Below are 25,501 nucleotides of genomic sequence, written 5' to 3'. Positions count from 1 at the left end.
GAAGTCAGAGCAGCTTTAAAAGTTATCATCATATAAACGATGTCATGTGATCTTGAATCTTTGAAACATAAAAAAGAACATGTAACCTGTTTGGACAACACATTTAGTGAGACAGATTAAGTGGCAATTTCTTCTCTAATCTGGTTTCATGGCCTGGCAGATGAATGATGAAGTGAGATACCCATGTAGGTTCTTGGAAGCTAAAAACAGATAGGCAGTTTTCACCAGGTGTTTTTCTGTCATTTGTTGTTTGCGTTATTGGGTGCTCAATATCTGACTAATTCACTAAAGTAATTTTGCACGGTACCTTGAAGAGAGAGACTTGGAAGAATTAAGAAAGCAGATCCTTCACCGATTGGAGGTTGATGTTAACAGTTAAGACTTCAATTTTTACAAGTAACTTTTATAAGTAACTTTTAACTGTAATTGTATCCTAAATCTTTCCACTTACCCAGTGTTTTCTGTAGTTGGAAAAAGAATTGATTTGTGCAGTAAGCACGGAATGTTTAGTGAGACAGTAGCTTGAAAGAACAGAAATCATAATCCTGATACTTTGTTAGATGCCACGTGTTGGATTAGTTCAACTAGATTGCAATATTTTAAGATTTTTAATTCTTTTCTGTTTTCATTTTTCACTAATGAACATAATATTTAGTTAAGAAAAATTTCAGTGTAATCTTAACAGATCTTTAAAACAATAGTAACCCCATTGTTAGGGGAATAGCTTTATATTTTGCTTTAATGCCATAATAATTTTGGTTTGTATAATGTAATACTAGTTCTGATTGCATTTCTCACAGACTTGGTGATTGGTCATTGTTTTTTTTTCTAATTGACTATAGAATAAGCCTTCCAAGAGTAAATTTCCTGTTAGTGTTGTATATTGTTAAGAGAGTTGGAACTCATAGCTACTTAAAATACTGTTTATTCTTGTTTATCAGGATGAAATAATTAGTTATGCAATGAAATAAGCTAGGCACATCTGAAGAGCCCATTGATTTTAGTGGAATCTAACAATAGTTTGCAATGGTAGGTGTAACAATAAGGGACACTTTAAAATTTAATTGCTGAGTCTTACATGTAAATAAAATGTGAGACTAGATTAGTGCAGCTGTCCTGGTATTTCCTGCACTTGTGTTATTATCTCCCTCCGTCCTTTTCTTTTTCCCCTCTTTCTTTCATTTAGCTGAATCACCCCTCTTTGTCTTCATGGCATATGCAGGGAATCGTTTATTTTTTGCCATGGAAGGAATTTATGCCAGTACTTAAGGAAGCACATTTCCTCATCTCTGTACACAGACTTGCTGATGGTTTAGGTTTATTTCTGCATAATTAGTTTTCTAACTATTTGACAGACAAATGAGGTGTGCACGGGGTATATATTTTCTTTCAGAATGGTCCTGCTGTTATGTGGAAATGGACCATACTTGTGGGGGGTTTGGACAGAGTAGATGTTATTGCAGAATCTTATATTTTTGTTTTGTCTTTAAATGTCTTGTAGTTATGAAATTACCTGAATTTTCAATCTGGATTAATGAAGATGAATGCATATGTTGTAACTAGAAAGGTTCCTGGTATTCTTTCATGTTTAATTTAGTTTAGAAAATCTGATACAGCTGTAATGTTTCCCTAAACATTTGTAAAATTGAAGACTGTTCGTATCCAATTAGATACTCAGACTTTCTCACATAAAGTGACATCTTTGATGTTGTTGTCAGTGTTTGTGTTAAAATAAATGTTTCTGCTGTTTACAAAGCAGTAGTAACAATTTGGAGAGTGGGTATGGCATGACCATTTGTACCTTCACTGCTCAGTGCTTTTATGCTGTTTGTGATTCGCTTGTCTTTACTTAATAATTAGTCAAGCTCATCTGAAATCATGAATGCTTCTAATAATTTAGGAAAAAGAAAAAGAGTTGGAAAGAGAACGGGACAGAGACAAAAAGGACAAAGATAAATCTGAATCCAGGTCCAAAGATAAGAAGGAGAAGGAGGAATGTACACCAACAAGGAAAGAGAGGTATGGCTTCCCTGGGAGTAAAGTGGATGTGAGGAAAAACCTCACAGTTACTATCTTTGTATTACCTTGGCAGCCTTGAAATGACATTGTATTACACATCTGGTTTTGAAAGAAAAACACAAACCCACCCAAACCAAAACAGTCCCACCCAACAAAAACAAACAACCAACCAACAACAACAACACCCACACAACAAACCAAACCACAAAACCCCATGCTTTGGATATTAAAACATGTTTCAAAATTTTAAAGGCATTGTTGATTTTATCCTGCCCCAAGTGGTGTGCCTTTTTGAATGGAATTCCCTTTTGACTCATTTAAGCCATATATATTGACCAGTTGAAAACAGGTTATTTAGCTCTCTTTAGCAGTAAGTTGACTGTAGAATATTAATCAGAAAACTATGCTGAGATCACACCAGAAATTTGCAGTGACCTAAATGTTATTCATCTCATAGTGAAAATTCTTCAAAACAGCTAGTTTTAGGATAGTTGATTGTACACTCTGGTCTTCTAATACTTGTATAGCCCAACCCTTCCATGGCATTAAGTGTAGGTATGGTAAAATACTTTGCTTTTCAGGAACTTAGGACAATGTTTTTACAGTGCAGTAGACAAAAATGAGTCACTGGCCTTAATTTTTTTCAACCAGAGAAAGTCTGGTGCACATGCTGAACTTGATTTATTTTTTTTAAAGTCATAAAAAGCCTACTACTTTTTAATTACTTAAAATGATCTAACGTTATGTTGGCAAAAGAAAACATCTGCGGAAAGGAATCAGTTTTCTTAATATACAGTTTTACTTCTAAGCACGTATACGTACATAACTGCATTTTCTTTCTTTACAAAGGAAAAGACGACACAGCGCTTCACCCAGCCCGTCCCGCAGCAGCGGCAGCAGACGAGCAAAATCTCCATCACCAAAATCAGAACGCTCAGAGCGCTCTGAGCGGTCCCACAAAGAGAGTTCACGTTCTCGATCGTCACATAAAGATTCTCCCAGAGATGTCAGTAAAAAAGGCAAAAGGTAAGCTGGTATCTTCGCTATGTCAGGTTGTAGGAAAGTTAAGTACATAGGTGTGGATTTGGTTGGTTTTTTTGTTTGGTTTTTAGCAGAGCATATTTGATAGGCAAAGCCTCCTCCTTGCCTGCTGTTAACAAGGCTGTTCACTTCTGTGTTCTCGTTTACCTGTTTGCTGATAATTTTGAGAAACAGTGCTTTAACCAAAGTACCTTGCTTCTCTGTTAGCTTTTTATTTTCTAAGGGCAAATCTTCTGTAGCCCATAGAACTTCTAGAATTATAGTGAGCGTGCAGTCTTTCAATGGTAATTTGCTTACATTAAGCTCCTGTCCTATGGTTTGTTTTTTTAATGAAAAGAAATCTAGATTAGGTACTGCTTATGGTTTTTCATTTCCAAAGTAGATATTGCCTATTCTCTAGACTGACACAAATATTTGTCTCTAGTTAATGCTAAACTCAGGGTGAGATTTTATTATTGTATTGATGCTTTTGTAGCTCAGAACTCAGAAGTTCAGCTTCCACTTCTTTAGAGGTGTAGAGTATCTTATTGATATAAGATTCCTCAGACATGCTGAGAAAAATTCTTTGCTGTTGAGAAGATCATAGTACATATTTATAGTAATGGGATTCTTGTGCTATAAGTTAGGAATTCAAATAGAAGTAGAAAAGTATTTGAGATTCTTTTAAAGTTAATATGATGGTCATTCGATTTAGATTATATCAGATTAATGTATTAGGTGTGGGTTAGCTGGCAGTAATTTTATTCGGCTTCCATTCTTTTTCTGTGGGGTTGCATCACAAGCTGAACATGCTTAATGAGAATCAGAAGTATTTCAGCATAACACAATTCAGTGTCATTTTTCATTTCTGTTCTCTTCTGTATAGATATAGGCTGCTTTTAATACAAGAGCCAAGGTGGTTGGGGCATATGTGGAAGGCTGTGAATTCCTTATGTTGGTTTAAGAAAGATATGACCTAGTGTTATTTTTCTTCTGGATTCTAAGCACTGAAGTTAAGCCCAAAATATATTAAAAACCTTATAAGGCAAAAATTGTCTTTTTGTCAAAAGCACGATACCGTTCTTCCACTTAGTAGAGAAAAAGTATTTTCTACCTTGTTTAGCTCAACTAGTGAAATAGAAAATAGCCAAATAGAAAAAGTTGGTATTATCAGTTAGTATTTGACTTTTATTTTTTTCTTCTTTGGCAGGTCGCCATCTGGCTCCAGGACACCCAAAAGATCGAGGAGATCACGATCCAGATCTCCTAAAAAGTCAGGGAAAAAATCCAGGTCTCAGTCACGTTCTCCTCACAGATCTCACAAGAAGTCAAAGAAAAGCAAACACTGACAATGTTAATATTTTTTATGATGCTGTCACTTACTGGAAATGCGGTTTTGTTTTTGTGCCTGAACAGTCTGTTAAAAAAAAACAAAAAAGCATTCCTGATTTATTTTTTTTTTGTGAATGCACGTGTTTACTCACGAGTATTGGCATCTGTAGACCTGTCATTGTTTTATATTGTACAAAATATCTTCATCGTGACTATTTCCCAAATGAAACATTTTTGTGTTTAGAAGTTTCATCAGAAATGTGTGTAACTGATCTGCTGGCAGTAGTGATATTTTGTTTTAGAATGTTGTGACATAGCAGAAATAACTCAAATGTTCCCCCTTTTTGTAGCTTTGACAATTTGAATTAGATTTCAAATAAAATCTGAACAGAAAATGAAGGTGTTGTTTTCTTGCCCCACTGGTGATCCAGATCTCTGGAGGAATTGATAGTTTAGTTGGAAGTACTGTGTATTTCAGACATACTATGGTGCTTGGAGCTTTCAGCACAGTGGTAGCTCTGTGCCAGTTTTCACTAGTTTGACTATCAAGATAAAAGCACCTTTGGAATCCAGTGGATGGGTTTTCTTTCCTACCGTGTTATTTTACTGTAAAAACAGTTGGACAGTCTGGTACCTACCATGATAAGCTTTACAATGAAATCTTTGCTTCATATTTCTCCATTTTAATTGCAGGGAATATTTGTGACACCAGAGTGATGGTTTTGTTTTTTAAAAAGGCCTCTGCAGAGATGCATCATGTGTATGTATAAGATATATATGTGATGTATCAATAACAAGCCATATTCATGGCATGCATGAGGAACAATAAAAGAGCAGCAAGCCTGACGCTCTGTGACATCTTCCATAAGTGCAGGTGCACTAATTGCAACCTACAGTTCACTAAAACTGGTTTTACTTCAAAAAGACACCTTTTACATTACTTTGCTGAATTTATTTCTCTGTTGTGGAAATTCTTAAAAATGGGGATTTTTTTTTTTTTTATGACTTACTTTATTTATTGCTATTTTTGAACCAAGAGGCTGTTGAACTTTTTGTTCATGTTAGGCATTCCCTTCTCCAGACCTGTTCTCTGTGTTAGGCATTGATGTAGCTTTAAATCGCTGCACCTTGGTCTCTTATCATGCAAACTTTCTGTGGGTGGGAGGGGGGAGGGCTGAGAAATGGGGAGGATACAGTGTTTATACTTGGAGGTGTGGGCAGATTGTAATAAAAACATAAAATTAAATGGGATCTGGCCTCCTGTGAACTGTTTCTAAAAGCAAAAGCTGTACTTAACTGCAGGCAGAGTGTGCTGGGTGATGGCCTGCTGTTGTACTTGCGTTAGCTACAGGTTTTACGTTAGAATTTTGTAAATATGCTGGGCAAAAACTTATGTGATATATTCATATAGCCTAAGAGGCAATGCTTTCAGAAGCAGGATCTAAAATGTCTATTGAAAAAGTACATATTTAGCTTAAAAAATATATACCTATTTTTTCCATGTTTTTCTTGATGGGAAACTTGGTTATGAGATTATATAAATTGTTGCAAATGTGAGAATTAATGGAGGATTCTGTTTGCTAATGAGAACTGAATGATGATCTGGAATATGGAGAATGCATGTGTACTGTAAAGACTTCCTTAGTATGGAGTAGATGCATTAAGGATGTCTGTTTATATTATGAAGAATCTGTTTTAGAAACCTGCAGAGTTTATTTTTTATATTTTTCTTTCTCCCTGTAACATAAGGTGTTTTCAGATAAACAGATTTTGTTAGCTTTGCTATTAGAAAGTAAGTTGTTCTTTTCTCAAATGCTGTGTATTCACACCTGGCACAGACTGTATAAGGTTTTGAGGAGCACAAAGTAGGTACTAAAATCAGTTGGGGACTGGGAGAATCCTAATTTTACAATAGGAAGAAGATCACTTCAGCTCGTATTAACTTCTCTGAAACTATTACTTTTATCTTGTAGCTGTTTATAAATGGAGGAGTGAAAAACAGCAGCGTTCTGGGTGAAGTGAGACTAAAGAGAGAATATTCCTGTGGCAAACTATCTGCAGAATCCATTGTGTATTTCATGTAATAGATAAAAATCCTCAAGGTAAAAAATCACTTAGCATTGTGGGTTAGCCATACTTTTCAATAATTAATTTTGATTTTAGCTTTTATAAAATTCTTATTGGTGATTATAAAAGGCTCAAGCCAAGTAGCTAGAGAGCTAAAGGAGCACATCCATTAGATTTTATTTTGTAACAGCTTTATTATGCAATACCCTTTTCAGTATCTTTATTCTCTAAATGCCATTCTCATACCTCTTGTAAGCTGTTTTGTGCCTAGTAGTCTTTTAAGAGCAATTAAGAATCTGTGTACTTAACCGGATGCCTGTTTTTTTCTCCTGTTGAAAAGAACATCTTTGATCCTACTTATCTCTTAATTTTCTTCCCTTCTTTAATAAATAGTTTTGTTTCTATCTTGGCTTTTCTGCAAAGGGTGGGTGAGACAGCATCTGGTAACAAATCTTTTGTAAAAGATGCAAATTCACATTGAAGACTGAAAATTAGACTGTCTATGAAATTTATTTTTCCTTAGGTCATATTGCAGTGACAAGCTGTAGTGGCAGTGTGTCATTGCTGTGTGACTTGGCTTTCTGCAGCTTTTGGGGGTGAAATGGTGAAAAATCATCTAGTTGGTATAGGATAGGGGTGATGTAAATATTGATCCTGGGGTCCAGAAAGAAGCATTGAGGTGACTCCCTGTGGAGCTCCAGCCTGTGGAGGTGGGGTCCAGTGTTTCCAAATGGGTTTTGCATTGTGCAGGAGGAGAATCCATTCGCCCCCAGCCAGGGAGTGCCCGGCCCTCTGCTGTGGGAGCAGGAGGAGGCACAAGTGGGTCAGGGGCTGCTCTGTCCTCTCCTGTTCTGTGTTACGGATGGTACCAGCAGTGGATAGTCATGCTTCAGTGTTTGGTGTATCCAAAGCAGAGAAACTGGAGTGTAGGCTGCTACAGCCAAGCCCTGGAGCTGCTGAGTGACCCCTGCAGCCTGAATCCACAGCTGGTGGGGCCCATCTTGGCGTGGGATCCCAGGGGATGGAACTTGTGTGGTACATTTCCAGGTAGGTACCAGAGGCTGCTGTGCCGGTATGTTTTGGTGAAGCCTCCCCAGCGCTCTGTAGGATGTCCAGATGTTTATGTGAAGGCCTTGTAGGTACAGAGTTGTGAGTTCGTCTCTGATTTTTTCTGAACCAGTCCTGACATCTGTGGGTGTCTGTAAGAATCAGACTCTGCTCTGAGCACCCAGGCCCTGGGTCAGTGGAGAAAAGCTACGTGGTCGCTTGGAGTTAAAATCTTTCCTTAACAGTGTTAGAGAAGTGTTTATAATTGAACTGCCTTTTTTAAACTTTCTGACCTCCTTTGACTTCTCTGCACACCAGCTGCATATGTTTGGTGTAATACTATTTGAGGAAGAGTTGGTTTCTGAAAGTCAATGTCAGGTTATTATTTGGGCACTTAGCAGGGTACATGTGTTCTCCCCCTGCCTCCCCCTTGGTTGTTTTGAAGTGTAAGAATAAGCCACTGATGAACAAGGGTAACAAATTATGTTTTCCAAAGCATATATTTAGAATTGTAACTATTGCTAACATGACTTCAGCTGTCCCAGTGACCCTGAATGTACCCCTGCTTTCTGCATTTACAAATCACATTCTGTACTAAGACAGCAGCTCTACCTAAGCACATGTGAACCCTTTGAAGTTGCTGGATTACTGTATTCTTTGTGTTTTTCTGGATATAAAACTGCTCCTATGCTTTTTCAATTACTTACTATTATCCCCAGCATTGGGATAGCTTTCAAACTTGTATTGGTTTCATTTTATGAATTTCTGAGGCAGATTTTGTAGCTGAAACTGTGTAAAAATTGTATCAGACCTGCAATCAGGCCTGAGTACTGCCTGAGCCATCTAAGTTACAGAGCACTTAAATGGGAAATCCAGTTTTATCTTTGGGGGTTCTTGGGGATCAACCAATGTTTGAGGCATGTTCTTGGCACGTTGAAATGAAAATAGTGCTGTCTCTGAGATGTGCCTGGAAGAGGGAGGTATCCTGAGGGAGTTCATGTAACATTAACTTAAAAACTAGAATCTTGTTATGAGAGAAGCAAGATTGGAGAAATCTGTTCTGAGCATCTTTGATCACTTTAGGCAGCCTGCTTGTGGGGTTTTCCGCCACACATATTTACAGTGGTGGGATTAATATTTTTAATAAATAAAGATTGGAAGTGTTGTGTTTCTGCAGAAGGATTAAGGTCTGAACTTTGTATCTAGTTTTAGATTGCTGGCTTGCTCTACTTTACATGGTCACTTGAGGACCTTGGGGTGAGACATTTCTCAGCTACTGTGGATCTGCTCTGGGTACTTACATGAGGATGCATACGTTTGGCTGCGTTATGGTCAATGGAGTTTTACAGGATATTTGAATTGCTGCCTTTTTCATAAAGATTGGTCTACTTTCTGTGCATTTTATTTGCTGAAGAATCTAGATTTTGGGGCGGTTAGGGTCCAATAAGAGGGGTGAACTCTACAGCTGAAGACAGCAGCAGTGGAATAATCTAGATCAGAGTTTTACTGTTCTTTTAAAAATGAACAGTTCAAAATGAGATTTATCAAATTACAAACCTGATATTAGCAATCAATCCCTGAAAATTGTCTCAGAGTTGACTTCTGAATAAGGCTGTTGAGTTCATAAACATTTATTAAAACAGCTCATAGTGCTTGAAAATTTCTGTTCTCATTGCTGCATGAGCTACTTCAAGACTTTCAATATACCACTGTTTCCATGCTGCTGCTGTAGCTGCTCCTCCTCACTTTGTAAACCACCCTTAAGAATCGTAACTAAAACACTAATTTAATTTTGTCTGTGTGAATTGTTCACATAAAGGATGCAGAAGTCTTAAGCAATTGCGTACTGTCTTTTCCTCTACCTGCTTCTGTCAGGGCAGTCAGTTTTTATGGGTAAGCCTGTTCCATTTGTCATTTCTCAAGTCTCATCTTGTGCAGGGATGTTTTACTGTGTAAATCTGTCATAAGCTGGAAAGTTTTCTGTTTGCCGTTATTTAAAGAGGAAATGGGAGTTTCACATTAACTTTTTTGTCTTACTTGCTTTTGGTTTTGTATTTTATGCAGAAAATTTTCCGAATGGCATGGTGACAATCAAACTGTCCGTTTGCCGATATCCAGAAATGGTTTTATTTTTAAACTGGAAAGGAGCGCTGTTCGTGTGTGTTATGCTCAGAGCAGGTCCCTGGCCTCGCCGGCTCTGCTGCTGGTGGATGCCCATCCTGCCTGTGGTGTCCAACTATAATTGCTGCTGCTGTTCTCCTGTCAACAGTGACCTCTGCGCTGCCCACAACCTCATTAACAAGACATGGGCTGCTCGCTGCATAGTTGCCTGTAAAATCCTCTCTTGAACAAAAAATAGGGTACTAAGACATGAACTAACTCTGGTTTGTGCTGTTGGTTGTAGGGGGTTCAGAGATACGCTGATGTGTGTGGCTCTTCCATGTGACCTGCCAGGGGTTTTGGAAGCTCTTGACATGAAACAGGACATCGCCCATTGTGTTAAGGGACATGGTTATAGAAGCAGAATCTCTTAATTTCCTTTAGGACATAAAACAGTTACACAACAGTTGAGAAAAGATTTCTAATTTTAATAAAAGTCACACAGAGACTTAACTATGCTGCAGTGTCCTCAGGACATTCATAAAGTTCTGGAATTCCTTCAGCTGCACAAACAGGAATTTATAAATATTTATTGAAATTAACTTTTTGAAAATGTCATTTGTGCACCTGGAGGTGAATGTGAAGGAGTAATGGGGAGTGGGGGAACAGCTTTCTACAGATATGTTCTCTGCTTTGCTATTTATTTCTGTTTAAGACAAGCTGGTTTAATTTCGGTCCGTGCCAGCTGCTTCTGCAGCACCGGTTCTGCATGCACAGCTCAGAAGGAACATCCAAGAGGAAACAGGTGCTTTAGAAGGCAGATTGCTGCACCTCTTGCTTAACGGAATGGCTGTTGAAGACTTGAGCATTATTGGAAAGTAGTGTGTTCTGAGGGAAATCAGCTGCCACTACTGTGTGAGACTTTGAATACGCTGTTAAGAGTTATGCACAGTATGAAAAGGAAGGGTGCAAAATAGAAATATGCAATTCTAAATGCTACCGTTCAGGTTTTTCTCACCCATCTCTAGTGGTGATACCAAAATAACTGTTGTAAACAAATTCATACATCTCCAGGTTTGGACAGCTACTCAATTTTATACAGATTTTATTCACATTTTGCAATCTATAACTTGTGCTTTAGTTTTAAGAATATAGCTTTTGAAGAGTGTTTGAGGAATTCAGGATCTATATTTACCCTGCATAGATTAGGCTAGATACAGGAGTTTTTAATCAACTCCCAGAACTTATCACACGTTAGGTGTATGTAACAGCAAACCCCTTCATCTTTCATCCAAATATAATTTGTGGTCTTGCTGATGTTGGACTTCAGGAAGAGTTTCTTAATTTTGTGCCCAGTCCGTCCTTGTGAACGTGAGAAAGGCAAGTCTTAAAGCATAAAAAATCAAGTCAGGAAGTGCTCCAGTAAGGATCGATCAAATCTTTTGCCCCATCACTTAAAACGAAGGGATGCGAGGGTGGAAAATCTTGGAGAGTTCTGGCTGGGGTGGTGTCACTTTGGGATGGGAAGAAATCATTCAACTAGTCAGGATTTGGGTTTTCTAAATATTCTGAAATATTACATGTAAAAATCATATATAATTAATATATAGATATAATAAATATAAAATACTAAACTGTAACATTTAATATTTAAGCTTTAAATGCATACAATGAGTTTTTTCCTCATAGTTGAAATTGGGGAATTCTAATCACAGTTGCTTACTCCTTATATTACACATTGCTTGCTGCAGAGTTTGGGGTAGATGCAGCCACAGTATTTATATCTGAGGGGTGACTGGGTTGCAGTGTGCAACAGCCCATACAGGAAAAGATGCATTATTTTCTGCTCTATCAAAGCAAACAAGATGTAATGTTTAAAAATTGAAGCTTGCCTATAAATAAATGTTGAGGAGATTTTAACTTTATTTTTTAAGGTTGAATTTTACTTATTGAGGAAAGTTTTGTTGTTTGACATAAGTGGTCTAGTACACTGAAACTGACAAGCCTAAATTAGACTGGCGTGAAGTAAAATAGAGGGTGGAAAATATACGCTGAAGTATCTGAAAAAAATTGTGAAGGGCCGTATCTGTACAGCTGCGGAATGTTCCTCTTTCACACACTTAAGTGTGGCTCTTACCACTTAAGCTTTTATTCTTTTGGTTTTGCACACAGCCAAGACGGTAAGACCCTGCAGGGCCTGGGCCGCCTGCTGACATCCCTCCTGCCCGCGCTCTGCACAGGCTTCGAGAGGCTGAGCGGAACGCTTCACCTTAGAAATTATTGCAACAGGTATAAAACAACTCTGTCACTATGGTGCTGATTTTAATTCAGTTTTCAATTGGCTACAGTTGTATTTAAGCCCATGAGCCAGTACTGAAGTATTTCACTGACCTGGGGCTCTATTCATGGTAGTTTTTACAGCTGCCCTCAGGCTTAAAAAAAATCATGGAAGTAGTTCTGCAAGTGGAGTAAGTTATCAGAGTCCTTGGTGAGGATCTTGTCCCCTGGACATATTGTTACAAAACCCTGCCCCATCACATTATTTTATTATTTTTTTTTTTTTTAATCTATGATAGACTACGTATATGATAGGCTACATATATATTTTTCTTACTTCATTGTAAAAAGCAAGAGAAGTTCTGAAATGCCAGCTGCCTGATGATGACTTTTGTTGGCACTTGGCAATAGATGATTGATTCATTGGTACAATCTCTGTACGTTTTTACAGATCTTTTAAACTTGGGGAGTGTGTATGAACTTTTCAGCTACTTTTTAGAGTTAAAATTACTGTTGGAGGCCATTGCTGTGGTCGTACACACAGCACACTGTACCACAGAGCTGACACCCAGCAGCTCCTATTCTAGAAGATCAGCAAATACTTTAAATCCTGGTCTGCAGAAGAAAATGTAAAATTCAGAATCCCTTTAAGGAGAGTTCTTTGTATACAATGACAATGGCCCGAAACAGTGTGTCTCAGCTTCAACAGATCTGCAGAGCCAGTGATCTGGTGTTTTACTGTCTGTCTTTGTAATACTTTCCATCAGCTGTGTAGATGATTAAAACAAACAAAAACCAAATCAAAACAAAAAAAAACAAAACTTGGTGTGGGTTGAAAGTTGTCTGCATAAATCTTTTCCGTATAAACTTATTAAAAATTAATTGATATTGAGTTGCTTAAAGTGATAAGTTGACTACCAGGTCTGAAACTTGTTCCGAGAGGAGCGAATATTGCAGCTGCACTGAACCTGACTGGTTTCAGTCGGGTTCTGCATGGGTGCTTGAGTCCACCTGCACAGAATAAATACATATGCAACTCCAGTTTTGAAAAATAAGATGCCATTTTGCAGTGTGTAGGTTGAATTAAAGATCTGCTCGGACCCATGTTTTCCTAGGTAGAGGCGGAGCAGTGTATTAACGGCTGGGTTACTGCCAGTGCTCAAACTCTCTGATTCAGAGACACGTAACTGCTGCGGAACAGCAGGGAAGGTGCAGAATCCAACCACAGCTCTCAACGTTTGGGTTTACTGATTAGTTTCGCCACTTTAACTGTTATACTTGCAGTTCATGTTTGCTTGTATTTATTTATATAACGTGCTAAATTTTAAATTGTGTAAGAACTGGAGATAGCTTTGTAGGTTTTGTTGTTGTTGTTTTGTTTGTTTGTTTTACAAAATTTCATACCTGTATTCAATCAAGTGAAATGGAAAGAAGGGATTAATTCGAACTTCATGCTACTTTAATGATTTTTCACTGCTATAAATTGGTTTTGCTCCCTGTAGTCTGTCCGTTATTGCGTTAGGGCTGCAGTACAATATTGGTGGGGGATACTGTTTTATGAACTGTGGTGTCTCAGTACTGTTCTTGTTATTCATAATTTAATATAGCATAATTGATGCTATTAAAGACCATTCCAAAACCAAACATTTCTGCTTTAGCTGGGTGAAGGTCACTTCATTTTCAGTGAGCATGTGAAGCCAAATAAATATTTAATCCATGCTTTTATAAAAGCGATACAAGCAGTGTATGAAAACTCAAGGATTAGGACTAAGGAATAAAATAACTGCAAGAGTTTCATGCTGCAAGGTGCTTCAGATGTATGTATATCTCTTTTATTATATACTATGTTTCAAAAGTTACACCTCAATTGTTTTATGCTCATCAAGTTTAAACTTTGAATGTATTTTGCCCACTAGATACACATTATTTTTGCAGAATATGACTTTAAATGCTTCTTCTGGAGCAGTGTAGGTAAAAAACAGCTTCCCTTTCCCCCTCATTGTTTAATGAAATATAGATTTTTCTCAAATGTTAGTAGCAGAAGTGTAAAACAATCACTAAATAAGTTACTTCTATATGAAAAGTCACAGTAACATTTGAATACTGTGGGCAGCTTGTGAAACGAGTCACGTGCCTTGTTCCTGTGGTTTGGCTGCACCTCCTGCAGGACAGCAGCTGGGGGGGCAGCGGTTTCTCAAACCGGGGGTCACCCCCGCTCCCCTCAGCCCTGCAAAGCTTCGTGGCTCGGAGAGGCAAGTGGGGAAGAGTGGAGCCCTCCTCCTATGGATGTCACTCTTCACTTCGGGGCTGGAAGGGTCTCACAAGCTTTTCCATACAGGCAACTTGGCTCTTACCATCTGTGTAGAAAATCTAGGAGTACAGAAATCCTTTTGATAAGGGAAATAAATATTGTTTACACATTCAGCTCTTCCACCAGGTAAGGCAAACACCAAATGAATTTGTGTTTTGCCTACTGTATGAGTGTAAAAGTGTGTTGCTATAGTGTCAGATCTGTGCATTCAGAAAATAAATGTTCCTTCAAAACCTTTTGTCAATGTCATCCATCGTGGAGAGATGGGACTGTGTCTGAGCCAGGTATAGCTCAAATCTATCACCTGCCCTATAGGCGGTGGGCTGTATATGTGTCTCCTATAGATGATGAGAAAGGCTACAAGGATGTGAGAGCTGCTGGCTAAAGAAAGCAAGGGAAAGTCGTCATCAAATGCTTCTGTAACTCGTGGTCACCCCTGCGTCTGCTCTGGTCTCCCCTGGGGAAATTGGAGTCCCCGGGCATTGCCCAAAGCCCGGGGGTCGTTCCACAAATGTGCTGTCCCTCCGCATTCAGCTCGGGCCGCGCCCGGGTGCGCTCTGGGGATGTGTGTCTTCAAAGCGCTGGTGCTGCCTGGAGCTGCACCGCTGCTTGCGCTACACTTCATGCAACGCTGCGGCTATAAACCACACAAGTCATGAACTCCTTCTAGTACGTGATAACCACTCCGTGGCAGGGAGTCTCTGGGTTCACCGCCAGCTGCCGAGTCGGGAGCGCGGCTGGGGCCGTGGCAGCGTCTGCGCTCGGTTCTCACCGAGCAAACGCGGGGCTGGGGACGTGGGGGGATGACCCGTGGCCGTGGGGATGGGGTCGACCATCTTCTCGCTTGTCTGCAACAGAAAACTCACCTTGGCGCTGAGTTACCGGCCGCTCGGGCTCGCTGCCCGCAAACCGCGGCCCCGGCTGCAGGCGCGGTGCGGGGCAGCCCCGCCGCACACACCGCTGCACCGCCCGGGCCGCGCCAGCTCGGGGTTTGCTGACAGGCACCTCCGGATTGCAAAGGGGCCGGCTATTTGTAGCGGTTGTAAACATACTCTTAAGAACTGAAGGTACGTTTCTGTCTGAGCTGTACCAGGATGATCCAGTTCGTTTTTTTTATGGCTTTGGAGACGTTCTTAGAGGACCCTTCAGAAATCCGAGTTCCTCCAAGTACCAAGTTAACGATACCAGGGGCACCTTGTCTGTTCCAGACCTTCTAGGGTTGTGTTTTTTTTTTTTTTTTTTGCCTCCCCCTCTTTTTTTGACTCTTTTCCTTTTACCGGCGCAGCTTCACTGCTCGAAGCTGTGCACCCGGGGCAGGGCTGACGGAAACCCACCGCAACACGGGAGCAGCTTTGAACAGCGCCCATCGCCCACCGGCGTTTCGGACCCGGGCGGGCCGGGTGCCGTAACCTCCGGCCGTTACCGGGCGGGCCAGGCTCTCCCCGCGGGCGGGAGGGGACGAGGCGGGGGCAGCGCTGCAGGCCGCTGCCGGCGCGGGGCTGCGGCTGCCCCGGGGCTCCGGCCCCTCCGCCGCCGCGGGGCGCAGCGGGCTCGGCGGGCACCGCGGCGGGCGCGGGACGGCGGCGACAGCGACCGCGGCGGCCGCCAATGGAGAGCGCGGGGCGGGGCGCCGCCATTTCGGGCCGCACCTCCGCGGCGGGACCCTGCGCGGCGGCGGTGGCGGCGGTGGCCGGGGCTGTCCCCGCTGCGGCGCGGGGGCGCCATGCGCGCTGGCGGCTCGGCGCAGCGCCCTGCCCGCCCTTCCCGCCCGCCGCCCCTTGCTCCCGCCCCCGCGGCGGCGGTGCGGGGCGGAGCGGAGCGCGGCGCCGCCTCGCCCCGGCGGCCGCTGTGAGCTGGGCTGCGGCGGCGCCCGCGGCCGCTCGGCGATGGCGGCGCGGAGGAAGCGCGGCTGGCCGCGCGGCTGCTAACTAGGGCAGCGGCGGGGCGGGGGCGGCGGGGCCGTCGCGGCGGCTGCGCCATGCGGGCCGGGCGCGGGGGGCCGGCCGGGAGACGGCGCCGGGGGTGGCGCGCCCTGCTGCCCGCCGCGGGCCCTCGGGCGCCGGGGCGCTAAGCAACAGTTGGCCCCGCCGCCGCCCAGCATGAAAGTGTGTCGGCGGAAGGCGCTGGCGCTGTGCCTGGGCTACGCGCTCCTGCTGCTCCTCGCCGCCCTCAACCTGCTGGAGTACAAGTGGCGGCGGGAGCCGCGGCGCTGCGGAGAGCCCCCGGCCGCCCCCCAACATCGCCCCCCGCCGCCGCCCCCGCCGCCTCCGGCCGGGAGCCGCGGTCCGGCGGGCGCCCGGCGGCAGCTGGTCTATGTCTTCACCACCTGGCGCTCGGGGTCGTCCTTCTTCGGGGAGCTCTTCAACCAGAACCCCGAGGTCTTCTTCCTCTACGAGCCGGTGTGGCACGTCTGGCAGAAGCTGTATCCCGGGGATGCCGTCTCGCTGCAAGGGGCGGCCCGCGACATGCTGAGCTCCCTGTACCGCTGCGACCTCTCCGTCTTCCAGCTCTACAGCACGGCGGGCGCCGGCAAGAACCTCACCACGCTGGGCATCTTCGGGGCGGCCACGAACAAGGTCATCTGCTCCTCGCCCCTCTGCCCGGCCTACCGAAAGGAGGTGGTGGGCATGGTGGACGACCGGGTGTGCAAGAAGTGTCCCCCGCAGCGCCTCAGCCGCTTCCAGGAGGAATGCCACAAGTATCGCACGCTGGTCATCAAGGGCGTCCGCGTCTTTGACCTGGCTGTCCTCGCCCCGCTCATGCAGGACCCGACCCTGGACCTCAAAGTCATCCACCTGGTGCGGGACCCCCGCGCCGTCGCCAGTTCCCGCATCAAGTCCCGGCACGGCCTCATCCGGGAGAGCCTGCAGGTGGTGAGGAGCCGGGACCCCCGCATCCACCGCATGCCCTTCCTTGATGCTGGCCACAAGCTGGGTGCAAAGAAGGAGGGGGGGGGTGGCTCGGACTACCATGCCCTGGGTGCCATGGAGGTCATCTGCAGCAGCATGGCCAAGACCCTGCAGACTGCTCTGCACCCCCCTGACTGGCTCCAGGGCAACTACATGGCTGTGCGCTACGAGGACCTGGTGGTTGAGCCCATCAAGACCCTGCGGCAGGTGTATGGCTTCGTCAACCTGGCGGTCAGCCCGGAGATGGAGAAGTTCACCCTCAACATGACCAGTGGCCCCGGTTACTCCTCCAAGCCCTTCGTGGTGTCGGCCAGGAACGCCACCCAGGCGCTGAGCGCCTGGCGGACTGCGCTCAGCTACCAGCAGATCAAGCAGGTCGAAGAGTACTGCCACCAGCCCATGGCCCTGCTGGGCTACGAGAGGGTCGACAGCCCCGAAGAGGTGAGGGACCTCAGCCGAACGTTGCTCAGGAAGCCGCGGCTGTGACGGGGCAGTGGGTGCCCACCAGCCGCCCTCGGGGGCAGCTGAGCCCCGCTGGGGACAGGAGCCGTTCGGCCGGCTTGAGTGAGGGAGGGAGCCGGGAAAAGCTGCCTGGTTTTTGATTTCCTCCAGAGACTGCTGAAGGGTAACATACCGTAATGTGATGATTTTTTTCTTTTCTTTCTTCCCCAACTCCCCACCCCTCCATTGGGTTAGATGCGATTTAAAAATAAATAAATAAAGTGGAACTGAAAATATGTGTGAAGCCCCTTCCCCTTTCTCTAAAATGCCAGGCAGTAGTTCTGTACCAAAATCTTGTTTGTGGAGTTCTTGTGCGTTCGAAGATGGTAACAAAAACTCTTGCACAATTTCTAACACATCTTTATCTCCCTTGATGCAGAGGGGATGCCCTTGCAAAGCATAATGCTGAAAATCAGACTTTTGTATGAAAGCAAGTGTTCAGACATGATAGTAAAAACAACTCAACCAAACAATAAATGATATTCATTTTTATAATTACCTCAGTTGTTTGGGAATTACAATGTTGCTTATATACAGCTGGAGGGGATGCTTGCTTAAAATAGCAATGTGGACTTTTATAGGGGTATGAGTGGAGGGCTGGAGTCCAACATTTGACGTGTTCGAAGATTAGGAGCTGCTCTCGCAGAAACAAGTACAGATTTCACAAATGCAGTGCAGGTTTTATGGCTATGTTTAAGCAGGTTTCTATTTAACTATTGTCTTTTTTGTCGTATTTAAAACGTCTTTCAAGTGCCACTGTATTAGTGTCCTAAGAGTTTTAAAACGTTTGCCATCACAGCAGTATTTATTTTTGTCTTGACATGTATGTCCAGGAGTCACTGTCAAATAGAAGCGGATCTACAGCGTGACAAGATGTGCAGGATTTAAAAAGACTTTTATCTTACTGGAAACATTAGCATGTGTGAAAACAAAAATAAAATTATATATATTATCTATATTCTATAGTGCTAACAATGCATAAGATATGTGAGATATTTCTTGACGTTGATTGGTAACAGGCATAACAGGGAAGCACAGAAAAATGCATAAAATGATTTATTTTTCTTTGTCTAAGTGTCTGAGGGTATATTTATGTACAAGGAGGGAGGAAACGTACAGCTGTGTGTTCATAGCTATAATGGAGCTTTTACGGAGTCAACCTAGCATTTGATTTCAAAGTGCTGGTTACATATTAGTTTCTTGTAAATTGTCATTGCTCTGCAGTGGAGCCAGATGGTGGTCTGGCTCTTTCTGGGAGCTTTGCTTAGAGACTCTGTCCCATCGTTAAAACTTGATTAAAAAAAAAAAAATAATAGAAGAGCTTTTACTACTTCTGCTTTTATAATTTCCTGAAAAAGTCAAGGTTTATTAAAGGTTAAGTGGTGTGTTGCAAATGAGAAGTGCAGACACCTCAAGTGGTTTTTAATCTTGGTGGTGTTCTCTGATGCTGTTTGAAGGCTCGTTTTGGAACTCCCGTTTTTAAACAAAAGTTTTTTTGCCAAACTGTGCTCTTTGGAGACTAGAGACTTTTCTACAGGAAGCACATTTTACATTGCCTATTTGGGTGTTGTGCCTTCAGAAAATGTGAAGAGGAGGAGGAGGAAAAAGGAAATTGATTTGTGAAAATAAATTTATATAAACAGGATGCTGATAAGTGTGTGCGTGCGTATGTGTGAAAATTTCAGTGGTGTGTAGTACGTCTGTTTCTTGTGTTAGTACTTTAAGTTGAACAGGTGATAACTGGCTACTAAGGTATTTGAGTTCTTGATGAAATTTTGGCATTAGATGTTGAACTTACCCTGAAAAGGAAACACATTTAATAAAATAGTTAAAAGATTATTGCATAAGGTTGCCTGTACACTTGCTGAATGACTGCATTACACACATCCATTCCCTCAGTTCCTCTTCACCATCAGTACAGATAACATAAATGGGAGGTCTTATAACTGGTGTATTAGGATGTATTCCCGAATTCCAGGTGGCAATGCTAAAAACGGGAGGGATAGTTGATTTGGTACTTACGGTGTTGTGCAGTGAGGTGTTTCATGTTATCACTATGTACTCTGGTGTGGTGCTGAGTGGATTTTGGACATCTGGGTTTGGGATTTTTTCTTTTTCAGTTGGTGTGTCCTGGGACAGAGCTCGAGTATCTGTTCTGCGTATAGAGCATGTTGCTTGGTTTTTATCCATCCGCTGCTGCACCACGCACCCCTGCTGCCCAGCGCACAGTCCCGCTGGCAGGGTGTTTGCAGCTGGGCTGTGCGCAGGGTGAGCGGGACCGTCTGCAGAGCCGTGTGCTCCCCGGGGATGTGACCCCGGCCCCGGCTTCCCCTGCGGGCTGGGACACTGCGCCGTGATTTCGGCTCCTGCTGTCTTAAGTATGAAACTTTGCTGTGGTTTCTAAATGGGGTTTTGTCATGACAGCATATTAGAGCACAAGATATTTTGATTTCGGGGGGTGAAGCATGGTCATTAATGTGCGCAGAATTCCTTGGTCTCTTCTGGGAAAGTTTTCTGGGCAAGTAAAGTGAACAGGAATTAATTGCCTCTGGGAATGTGAAATAGATGAACTCGATTGACTTAGCTTCCAAAAATCTCCTTTGGATTCTAATTAAAACGCTCATCCTGTTGTTCTGAGACAGCGCTCTCTTCTCTCTTAATAATGGTGCATTGCAAGCATCTCCTTCAATTTGCTGACATGAACCATGTGCCAGTAGAGTTACAGCATCTGAATCTGGTCATTCATTTGAGCTCCACCTACATTCATTTGAGCTCCACCATTGCAGTAAGGAATTACCCAACATACCATACAATTGTACCTGAGCATGTTTTGCTGAACAGAAGAAGTAATCCAAAGCTCATTTTGTGAAAATAAAGCACTGCAGGTAAAGCTTCAGCAGAAGTGAATGGGACTCTGCTTGTGTAAAATGCAGGTGGGCTAAGCCCTATATTTAATGCTGCTCCATTAAAAAAATAAGTATGTGAACAACTGGCAGTTAAAAGAGGTCACTTTTAGTCCTTTTTAATATTCAGAAATGAGGATTAGGGGAATTTAAAAAAGCCAAACATAGCTGAAAAAAAAAGTTTTACATGTGGAAAATTATAGAGAAAAATAGGGTATCAGGAAGATTATGAACATGGTTACAAAAGACGTCTGCCTGTTGTGAGGAGGGGCATCTAGCTGAGGTCAGAATACTGAAATAATACTTGACTCTTATGCTTAAAAATAGTGCCTAGGTTTGCTTTTTGTCTGATTTAATAATTGCAGTGTGCTTCTTCAGCTGAAGCAGATGCTTATATTAGTGAAGAATCAATAGCATACACAAGATACAGGGTGCACTAAGTTGTGCTGGACCAGGAGGGAGACTGCTTTGGAGGCTTCGCCTGTCGTTTTGATGGAACAGAAAGGCCAGTGTGCAACTACGTGTTGTTTTATGCTGTGAACAAAACTAGAAAGTTGTACAAGTATTGTAAATGGTAGTGATCACCCTGCGCATGAGAAGACAGGAAAATCCTCTGTTCTCCACTGAATCAACGTGTAAAAGTGTGGAAGGTGCTGCAGCTGACCTGAACGCTGATAATGAAACAATGGTTACACAAAGGACCTTTCAGTCTTTCTAACAAAAAGAGGAAGTTCTTCATCTTTCCGATCACTTTGTAATTTGTCAGGTGTTAAGCTTCATGCCCTGACTGGGAAGAGGAAAATAACTGACTTAATTTAAAACCACAAACCTTATTTTTCAGTTACAATTTCAACTCAGGTCTCTAGAGATGAAATACTGGTGGTTATAACAAATTCTGAAACAAGTGTTTTTCATCCCATAGACCATGAGAAAAAGAGTGGGGTTATTCTTTATTTCTAATTGCTGTAGTGTGTTTTAATGGCCTGTGAAAGTGAAGGGTGTTTTAACACAAGCTTTTGCACAGCACAAGGGGCAGTCTTAGGGTCTGTGTTTCAGTGTTGCTTGTGTGCACCCCTTGAAGTGCAGGCACGGGTCTTCCTGGAGCGGCGAATGCCAATTGTGTCAAATTGTCTGGGGCTGCTTAACGTGAACAGGCTGAATGTCGAGCAAATGCTGCTTGGTTACTTAATCAAATGCATCGTAAATACTCTTATTCTCGTGACATTTCAATTAAGGGTATTCTACCAGGATAAATATTACTCTGCTAGAATTATGCATACGAATAAGGCAAGCAGATTTACTTTGGAGTGTGAGACTGCTTGCCATTGGTGTATCTGACTTTGATGGCCAGTGCTCTCTGCTAGTTATCCTGGCAGTCACTGGATGCGGTTTACATTTTGTATCAGAGCTCCGGAGCAAGATCTTATGAAAATGTGCATGTTCTAAAATAAAAATAAAAAAACCCCAAACCATGGAATAACATTTCAGCAATACTCATTATATTGCATACTTCTAAAGTAAAAAATACAGTTTGGTTTATTTGGATTCACTGATATCAAATGAGTTCTGTTAATGTGTTTAAATAAGAGCTCTTAGCTGTCATGACGTGTTATTATTCATGTAAGTTACCATTTCTGCAAAGAAAATGCATAGATTCTATACAACACAAACTGTTTTAATTTAGCAAGGTAGAAATTTTCCTTGTATTTATTTTTCTCTGGGGCTTGGGGTTCCTTGCATCATGAGATCATTAAAGGATCACAAGAATGGGCCTGCATTATTGAGTGTTTAGTGTTTGGATCAATGCAAATCCAATGAGAATCAGTGTGAAACATAAGGTGTCCTGTCTTCCTTCCCTTGATGCATGAAGAGCTAACACTCCTCACACACATCAATACCATGAAAGGTATGAAAAGAAACAAATCACAGTATAAATGGGAGAACTAGGATTAAAGAATCATGTGCTTTTGCAGTGAAACATGAAGCTGTAAAATGCATGTAAAAATATATGGCAGATTCCTTCACAGAAGAAAATTCTATATGTAAAGGACACATTTATACCCACTAGTGTGAGTGAGATCCCTGGTGTCCACTTCGATGTCTGATACAGGAACATGCTTGTCATAAACAGAGTGGTGAGAAGGGAATTGAGGTCAAGCAGTAGGTTACCATCTCTTTGTTCCTGTCAGAGAAGTTGGTGAGTAGCCAGGACAGCCTGCGGGTCTTTCAGAACGAGGTGCCACAAACTCTTGTCTGGATATAATGGCATTATTCTGATGGGGTTTGAATGAAAGTAGGACTTTCCTGCTGAAAAACAAGATGAAAATTAGATTGCAGAAACTCCCCAAATGAAAAATTATAAAGCGATCTGAGCAGGGAAGGCCAGTAGGAGCTGCTGAGCAACCTGTCCCTAATTGCATCAGTGAAGTTTCTAACTGGAAGGAGCCCTGCAGCTACAATTTTAAGGACTCTGAAGATGCTAGTAAGCTTTAAGTGGAATTTTGAAGAATACCATCACGTGTCATTTTCATTGGAATGGGAATATTATGCAGGATTCAGTGGAAGTTATATTTCAGGGCGCCTCCAAAATTCACAGCCTCATAAATTCATATTGGAAGGTGCCTCAGCAAGTTTCTGGTCCAACCTCCTGCTCAAAGCAGGGGCAACTTAGGAGATCAAACCAGGTTGCTCCAGGCTTTATCCTGGTGGGTCTTGGAAACCTCCAAAGACAGAGACTGCACAATCTCCCTGAGCAACCTGTTGCAGTGCTTGATGGTCCTTGTGGATGGTCCTTCAGCAAAACTGGCCCCAAATCACTAACTACATAAATTTCTTGTTCCCTAATTCGGTGTTTTGCCTATGACTGCTGATGTGGGTCATGTCCTGAATTCCTCTTAACTGCAGTAGATGTTGGCAGCAGCTCAGCTGTTGTGAAGGGTCAGCAGCAAAATGGTTAACGAGTGGTGATCTCAGTGGAAAAATGTGGTTTCACAGTTAGAATTCTACATCCAGCAATGTCCCTGGTTTTACCCAGGAGTGATAAAGAGGAGAGCAGAGGGAGAAGAAATTCACTTAGAAGAAATGAAAGGAATACAAAGTGGAGTCTATTGGAAGTTACTCTTTCTCTGCTGTATGAAGGGAGAAATACTGTTAAGGAAAATGGAAAGAAACAAATGATACCACACAGTAAGGTCAGGAGAAGATGAATAAAGGCATTTGCATGTTAAAAGCAGAGAGGATAGAACCCTGAAGGATATAAGATAAAATGTGCTCGTGCTGTGTCCTGTGACCATTTGCAATTAATAATGATACGCAGAAAGAATTCCTCACTTTTAACACTTACAGTTTTAGATTCACTGGTTTTACTCATAATTTCAAGATGAATTTCAAACATGAATAATTTTCCTGATTATTTGGATACTTTTGGTGTTTCAATTTGTTTTGGGTATGGATGGCAACAGCATAGCTGACCTTTTGTCTAAATATTCCTTTCTTCAGACCTCTATGCATATATTCTCAAGAAGCCCCCTAGTCTGCTGAATTCTTGGCACCTTCTTATTTTCCATCTGCCAGATGGTTCCTTCTCCCACCAGTCAGGATTATCAGTAATTATGTTTCAAGCCATGTGCATGTCTCATAACAGTTTATCATGGGAAACACAAAATGGAAAAGGGACATATTTAGTGTTTATATAACTTCCAGAATCACTTCTGTCAGTTTTCAGTATTTGCTTATTTGCCACTGGTGGTTCCTATGGATGCTTGCTGTAATGGTCTGGGATCAACCCTTCACATCTCACATTAATTGATCCACTTACTGAAATTAGACACCTCACACAATCAGTGAGCAGGTGTTTTTAGGTGTACTAACTTAGTTGGTCAAGTGGTGACCTGCTTCATTCTTCAGGGCACCTATATTTCAGCTTGCCCTCTCTTCTTCCAAGTGACTAGCAGTAGAACAAGAGGAAATGGCCTCAAGTTGCACCAGGGGAGGTTTAGATTGGATATTAGGAAAAATTTCATGACCAGAAGGCTTATCAAGCATTGGAACAGACTGCCCAGGGAAGCATTTGAGTCACCATCCCTAGAGGTATTTAAAAGACTTGTATATGTGGTGCTTGGGGACATGGTTTAGCGGGACCTGGCAGTGTTAGGTTTATGGTTGGACTCAATGATCTTAAAGGTCTTTTCCAACCTAAATGGTTCCATGATTCTATGATTCTGATTTTATGATGTGGTGGCTACATCAGACCCCACTAATGCCATATGGGGGTGGTTGGAGACATCTGGGGTCTTTCAACCCATAAAGTAGTGAAAAAGGTCTGAGTGCCAGGTCAGAACTCAGGGTTAAAGCATGCTGACCTCCATGAGGTTATGGGCTTTTCACCTGCTTTACTGACTGTAGCTCCAGCTCAAATAATCAGAGCTGGCAGTGGTAAAGGATGTGTGTTCAAAGAGTTTTTGGTACAATTTTAAGGAGTAAGTGGTGGGAAACAGTTATTTGTGCCTCTTTGCTGTGGGAAAGAGCATGAAGCAGCCAGTGCTGACCCTAACACTTTGATTTTGTAAGAGTTTAACATCTGGTCCATAATTGCACATTCTTTCATGCTGAACAGGGTAAAAATATACAGTATAAAAGTGTAATGTTGTGGCTACAGTCCAGAGGGCACCTGCTGTGTTGTTTGAACCCAGGAGACCTCACCAGAGGGCACAACTCATGCACTTATGAGCCCCCTCTATTTTATTTTGTTTTAAATAGAAAATGTATCTCATACCACACCAGAGACATAACCACCAAGTTTTAGGAGGCCATGCGTTGCAGGTGCTAATTAGGAATGCTGACACCTGATGTAGAAGAGAAACACCTGAAGGTGGTTGAGGGGATGTGCTGCTAAACCCTTTTGTCTCCCAGACAGGTAACAGTTTCACAGGAAGATGGGATAAAAGCAGAAGTCTTCTCTGCTCTCCCTGGGTTGGGCAGGGCTGAGCTGTCCCCCTCCTTCTTTTTCCTGTCTG

General features: G+C 42.6%; 2 protein-coding genes across 7 annotated transcripts in view; both read left to right on the top strand.

Annotated features, from left to right (window-relative positions):
• Positions 1 to 6,839, top strand: part of U2SURP (U2 snRNP associated SURP domain containing) — a 48,310-nt gene extending 41,471 nt beyond the window's left edge. For all 6 annotated transcript variants that reach the window (XM_082057234.1, XM_082057233.1, XM_082057232.1 and 3 more), the window contains 3 exons: positions 1,901 to 2,019; positions 2,869 to 3,045; positions 4,250 to 6,839. In XM_082057234.1, coding sequence (XP_081913360.1) covers positions 1,901 to 2,019; positions 2,869 to 3,045; positions 4,250 to 4,388 — 435 coding nt within the window. In that variant the 3' untranslated portion in view covers positions 4,389 to 6,839. The remainder of the gene's footprint in view (positions 1 to 1,900; positions 2,020 to 2,868; positions 3,046 to 4,249) is intronic.
• A 9,284-nt stretch (positions 6,840 to 16,123) lies between these two features.
• On the top strand, positions 16,124 to 19,228 carry CHST2 (carbohydrate sulfotransferase 2). The gene has a single exon (XM_082055588.1). It carries the CDS (start codon positions 16,273 to 16,275, stop codon positions 17,566 to 17,568), a length of 1,296 nt encoding a protein of 431 aa, XP_081911714.1. The 5' UTR covers positions 16,124 to 16,272; the 3' UTR covers positions 17,569 to 19,228.
• Positions 19,229 to 25,501: the final 6,273 nt, after the last annotated feature.

This window comes from Streptopelia decaocto (genome assembly GCF_964273445.1).
Source record: "Streptopelia decaocto genome assembly, chromosome: 6".
In the NCBI taxonomy this organism is placed as follows: Eukaryota; Metazoa; Chordata; class Aves; order Columbiformes; family Columbidae; genus Streptopelia; species Streptopelia decaocto.
Note: the sequence above shows the minus strand (reverse complement) of the source record. Positions and strands in the feature narration are given on the sequence as shown.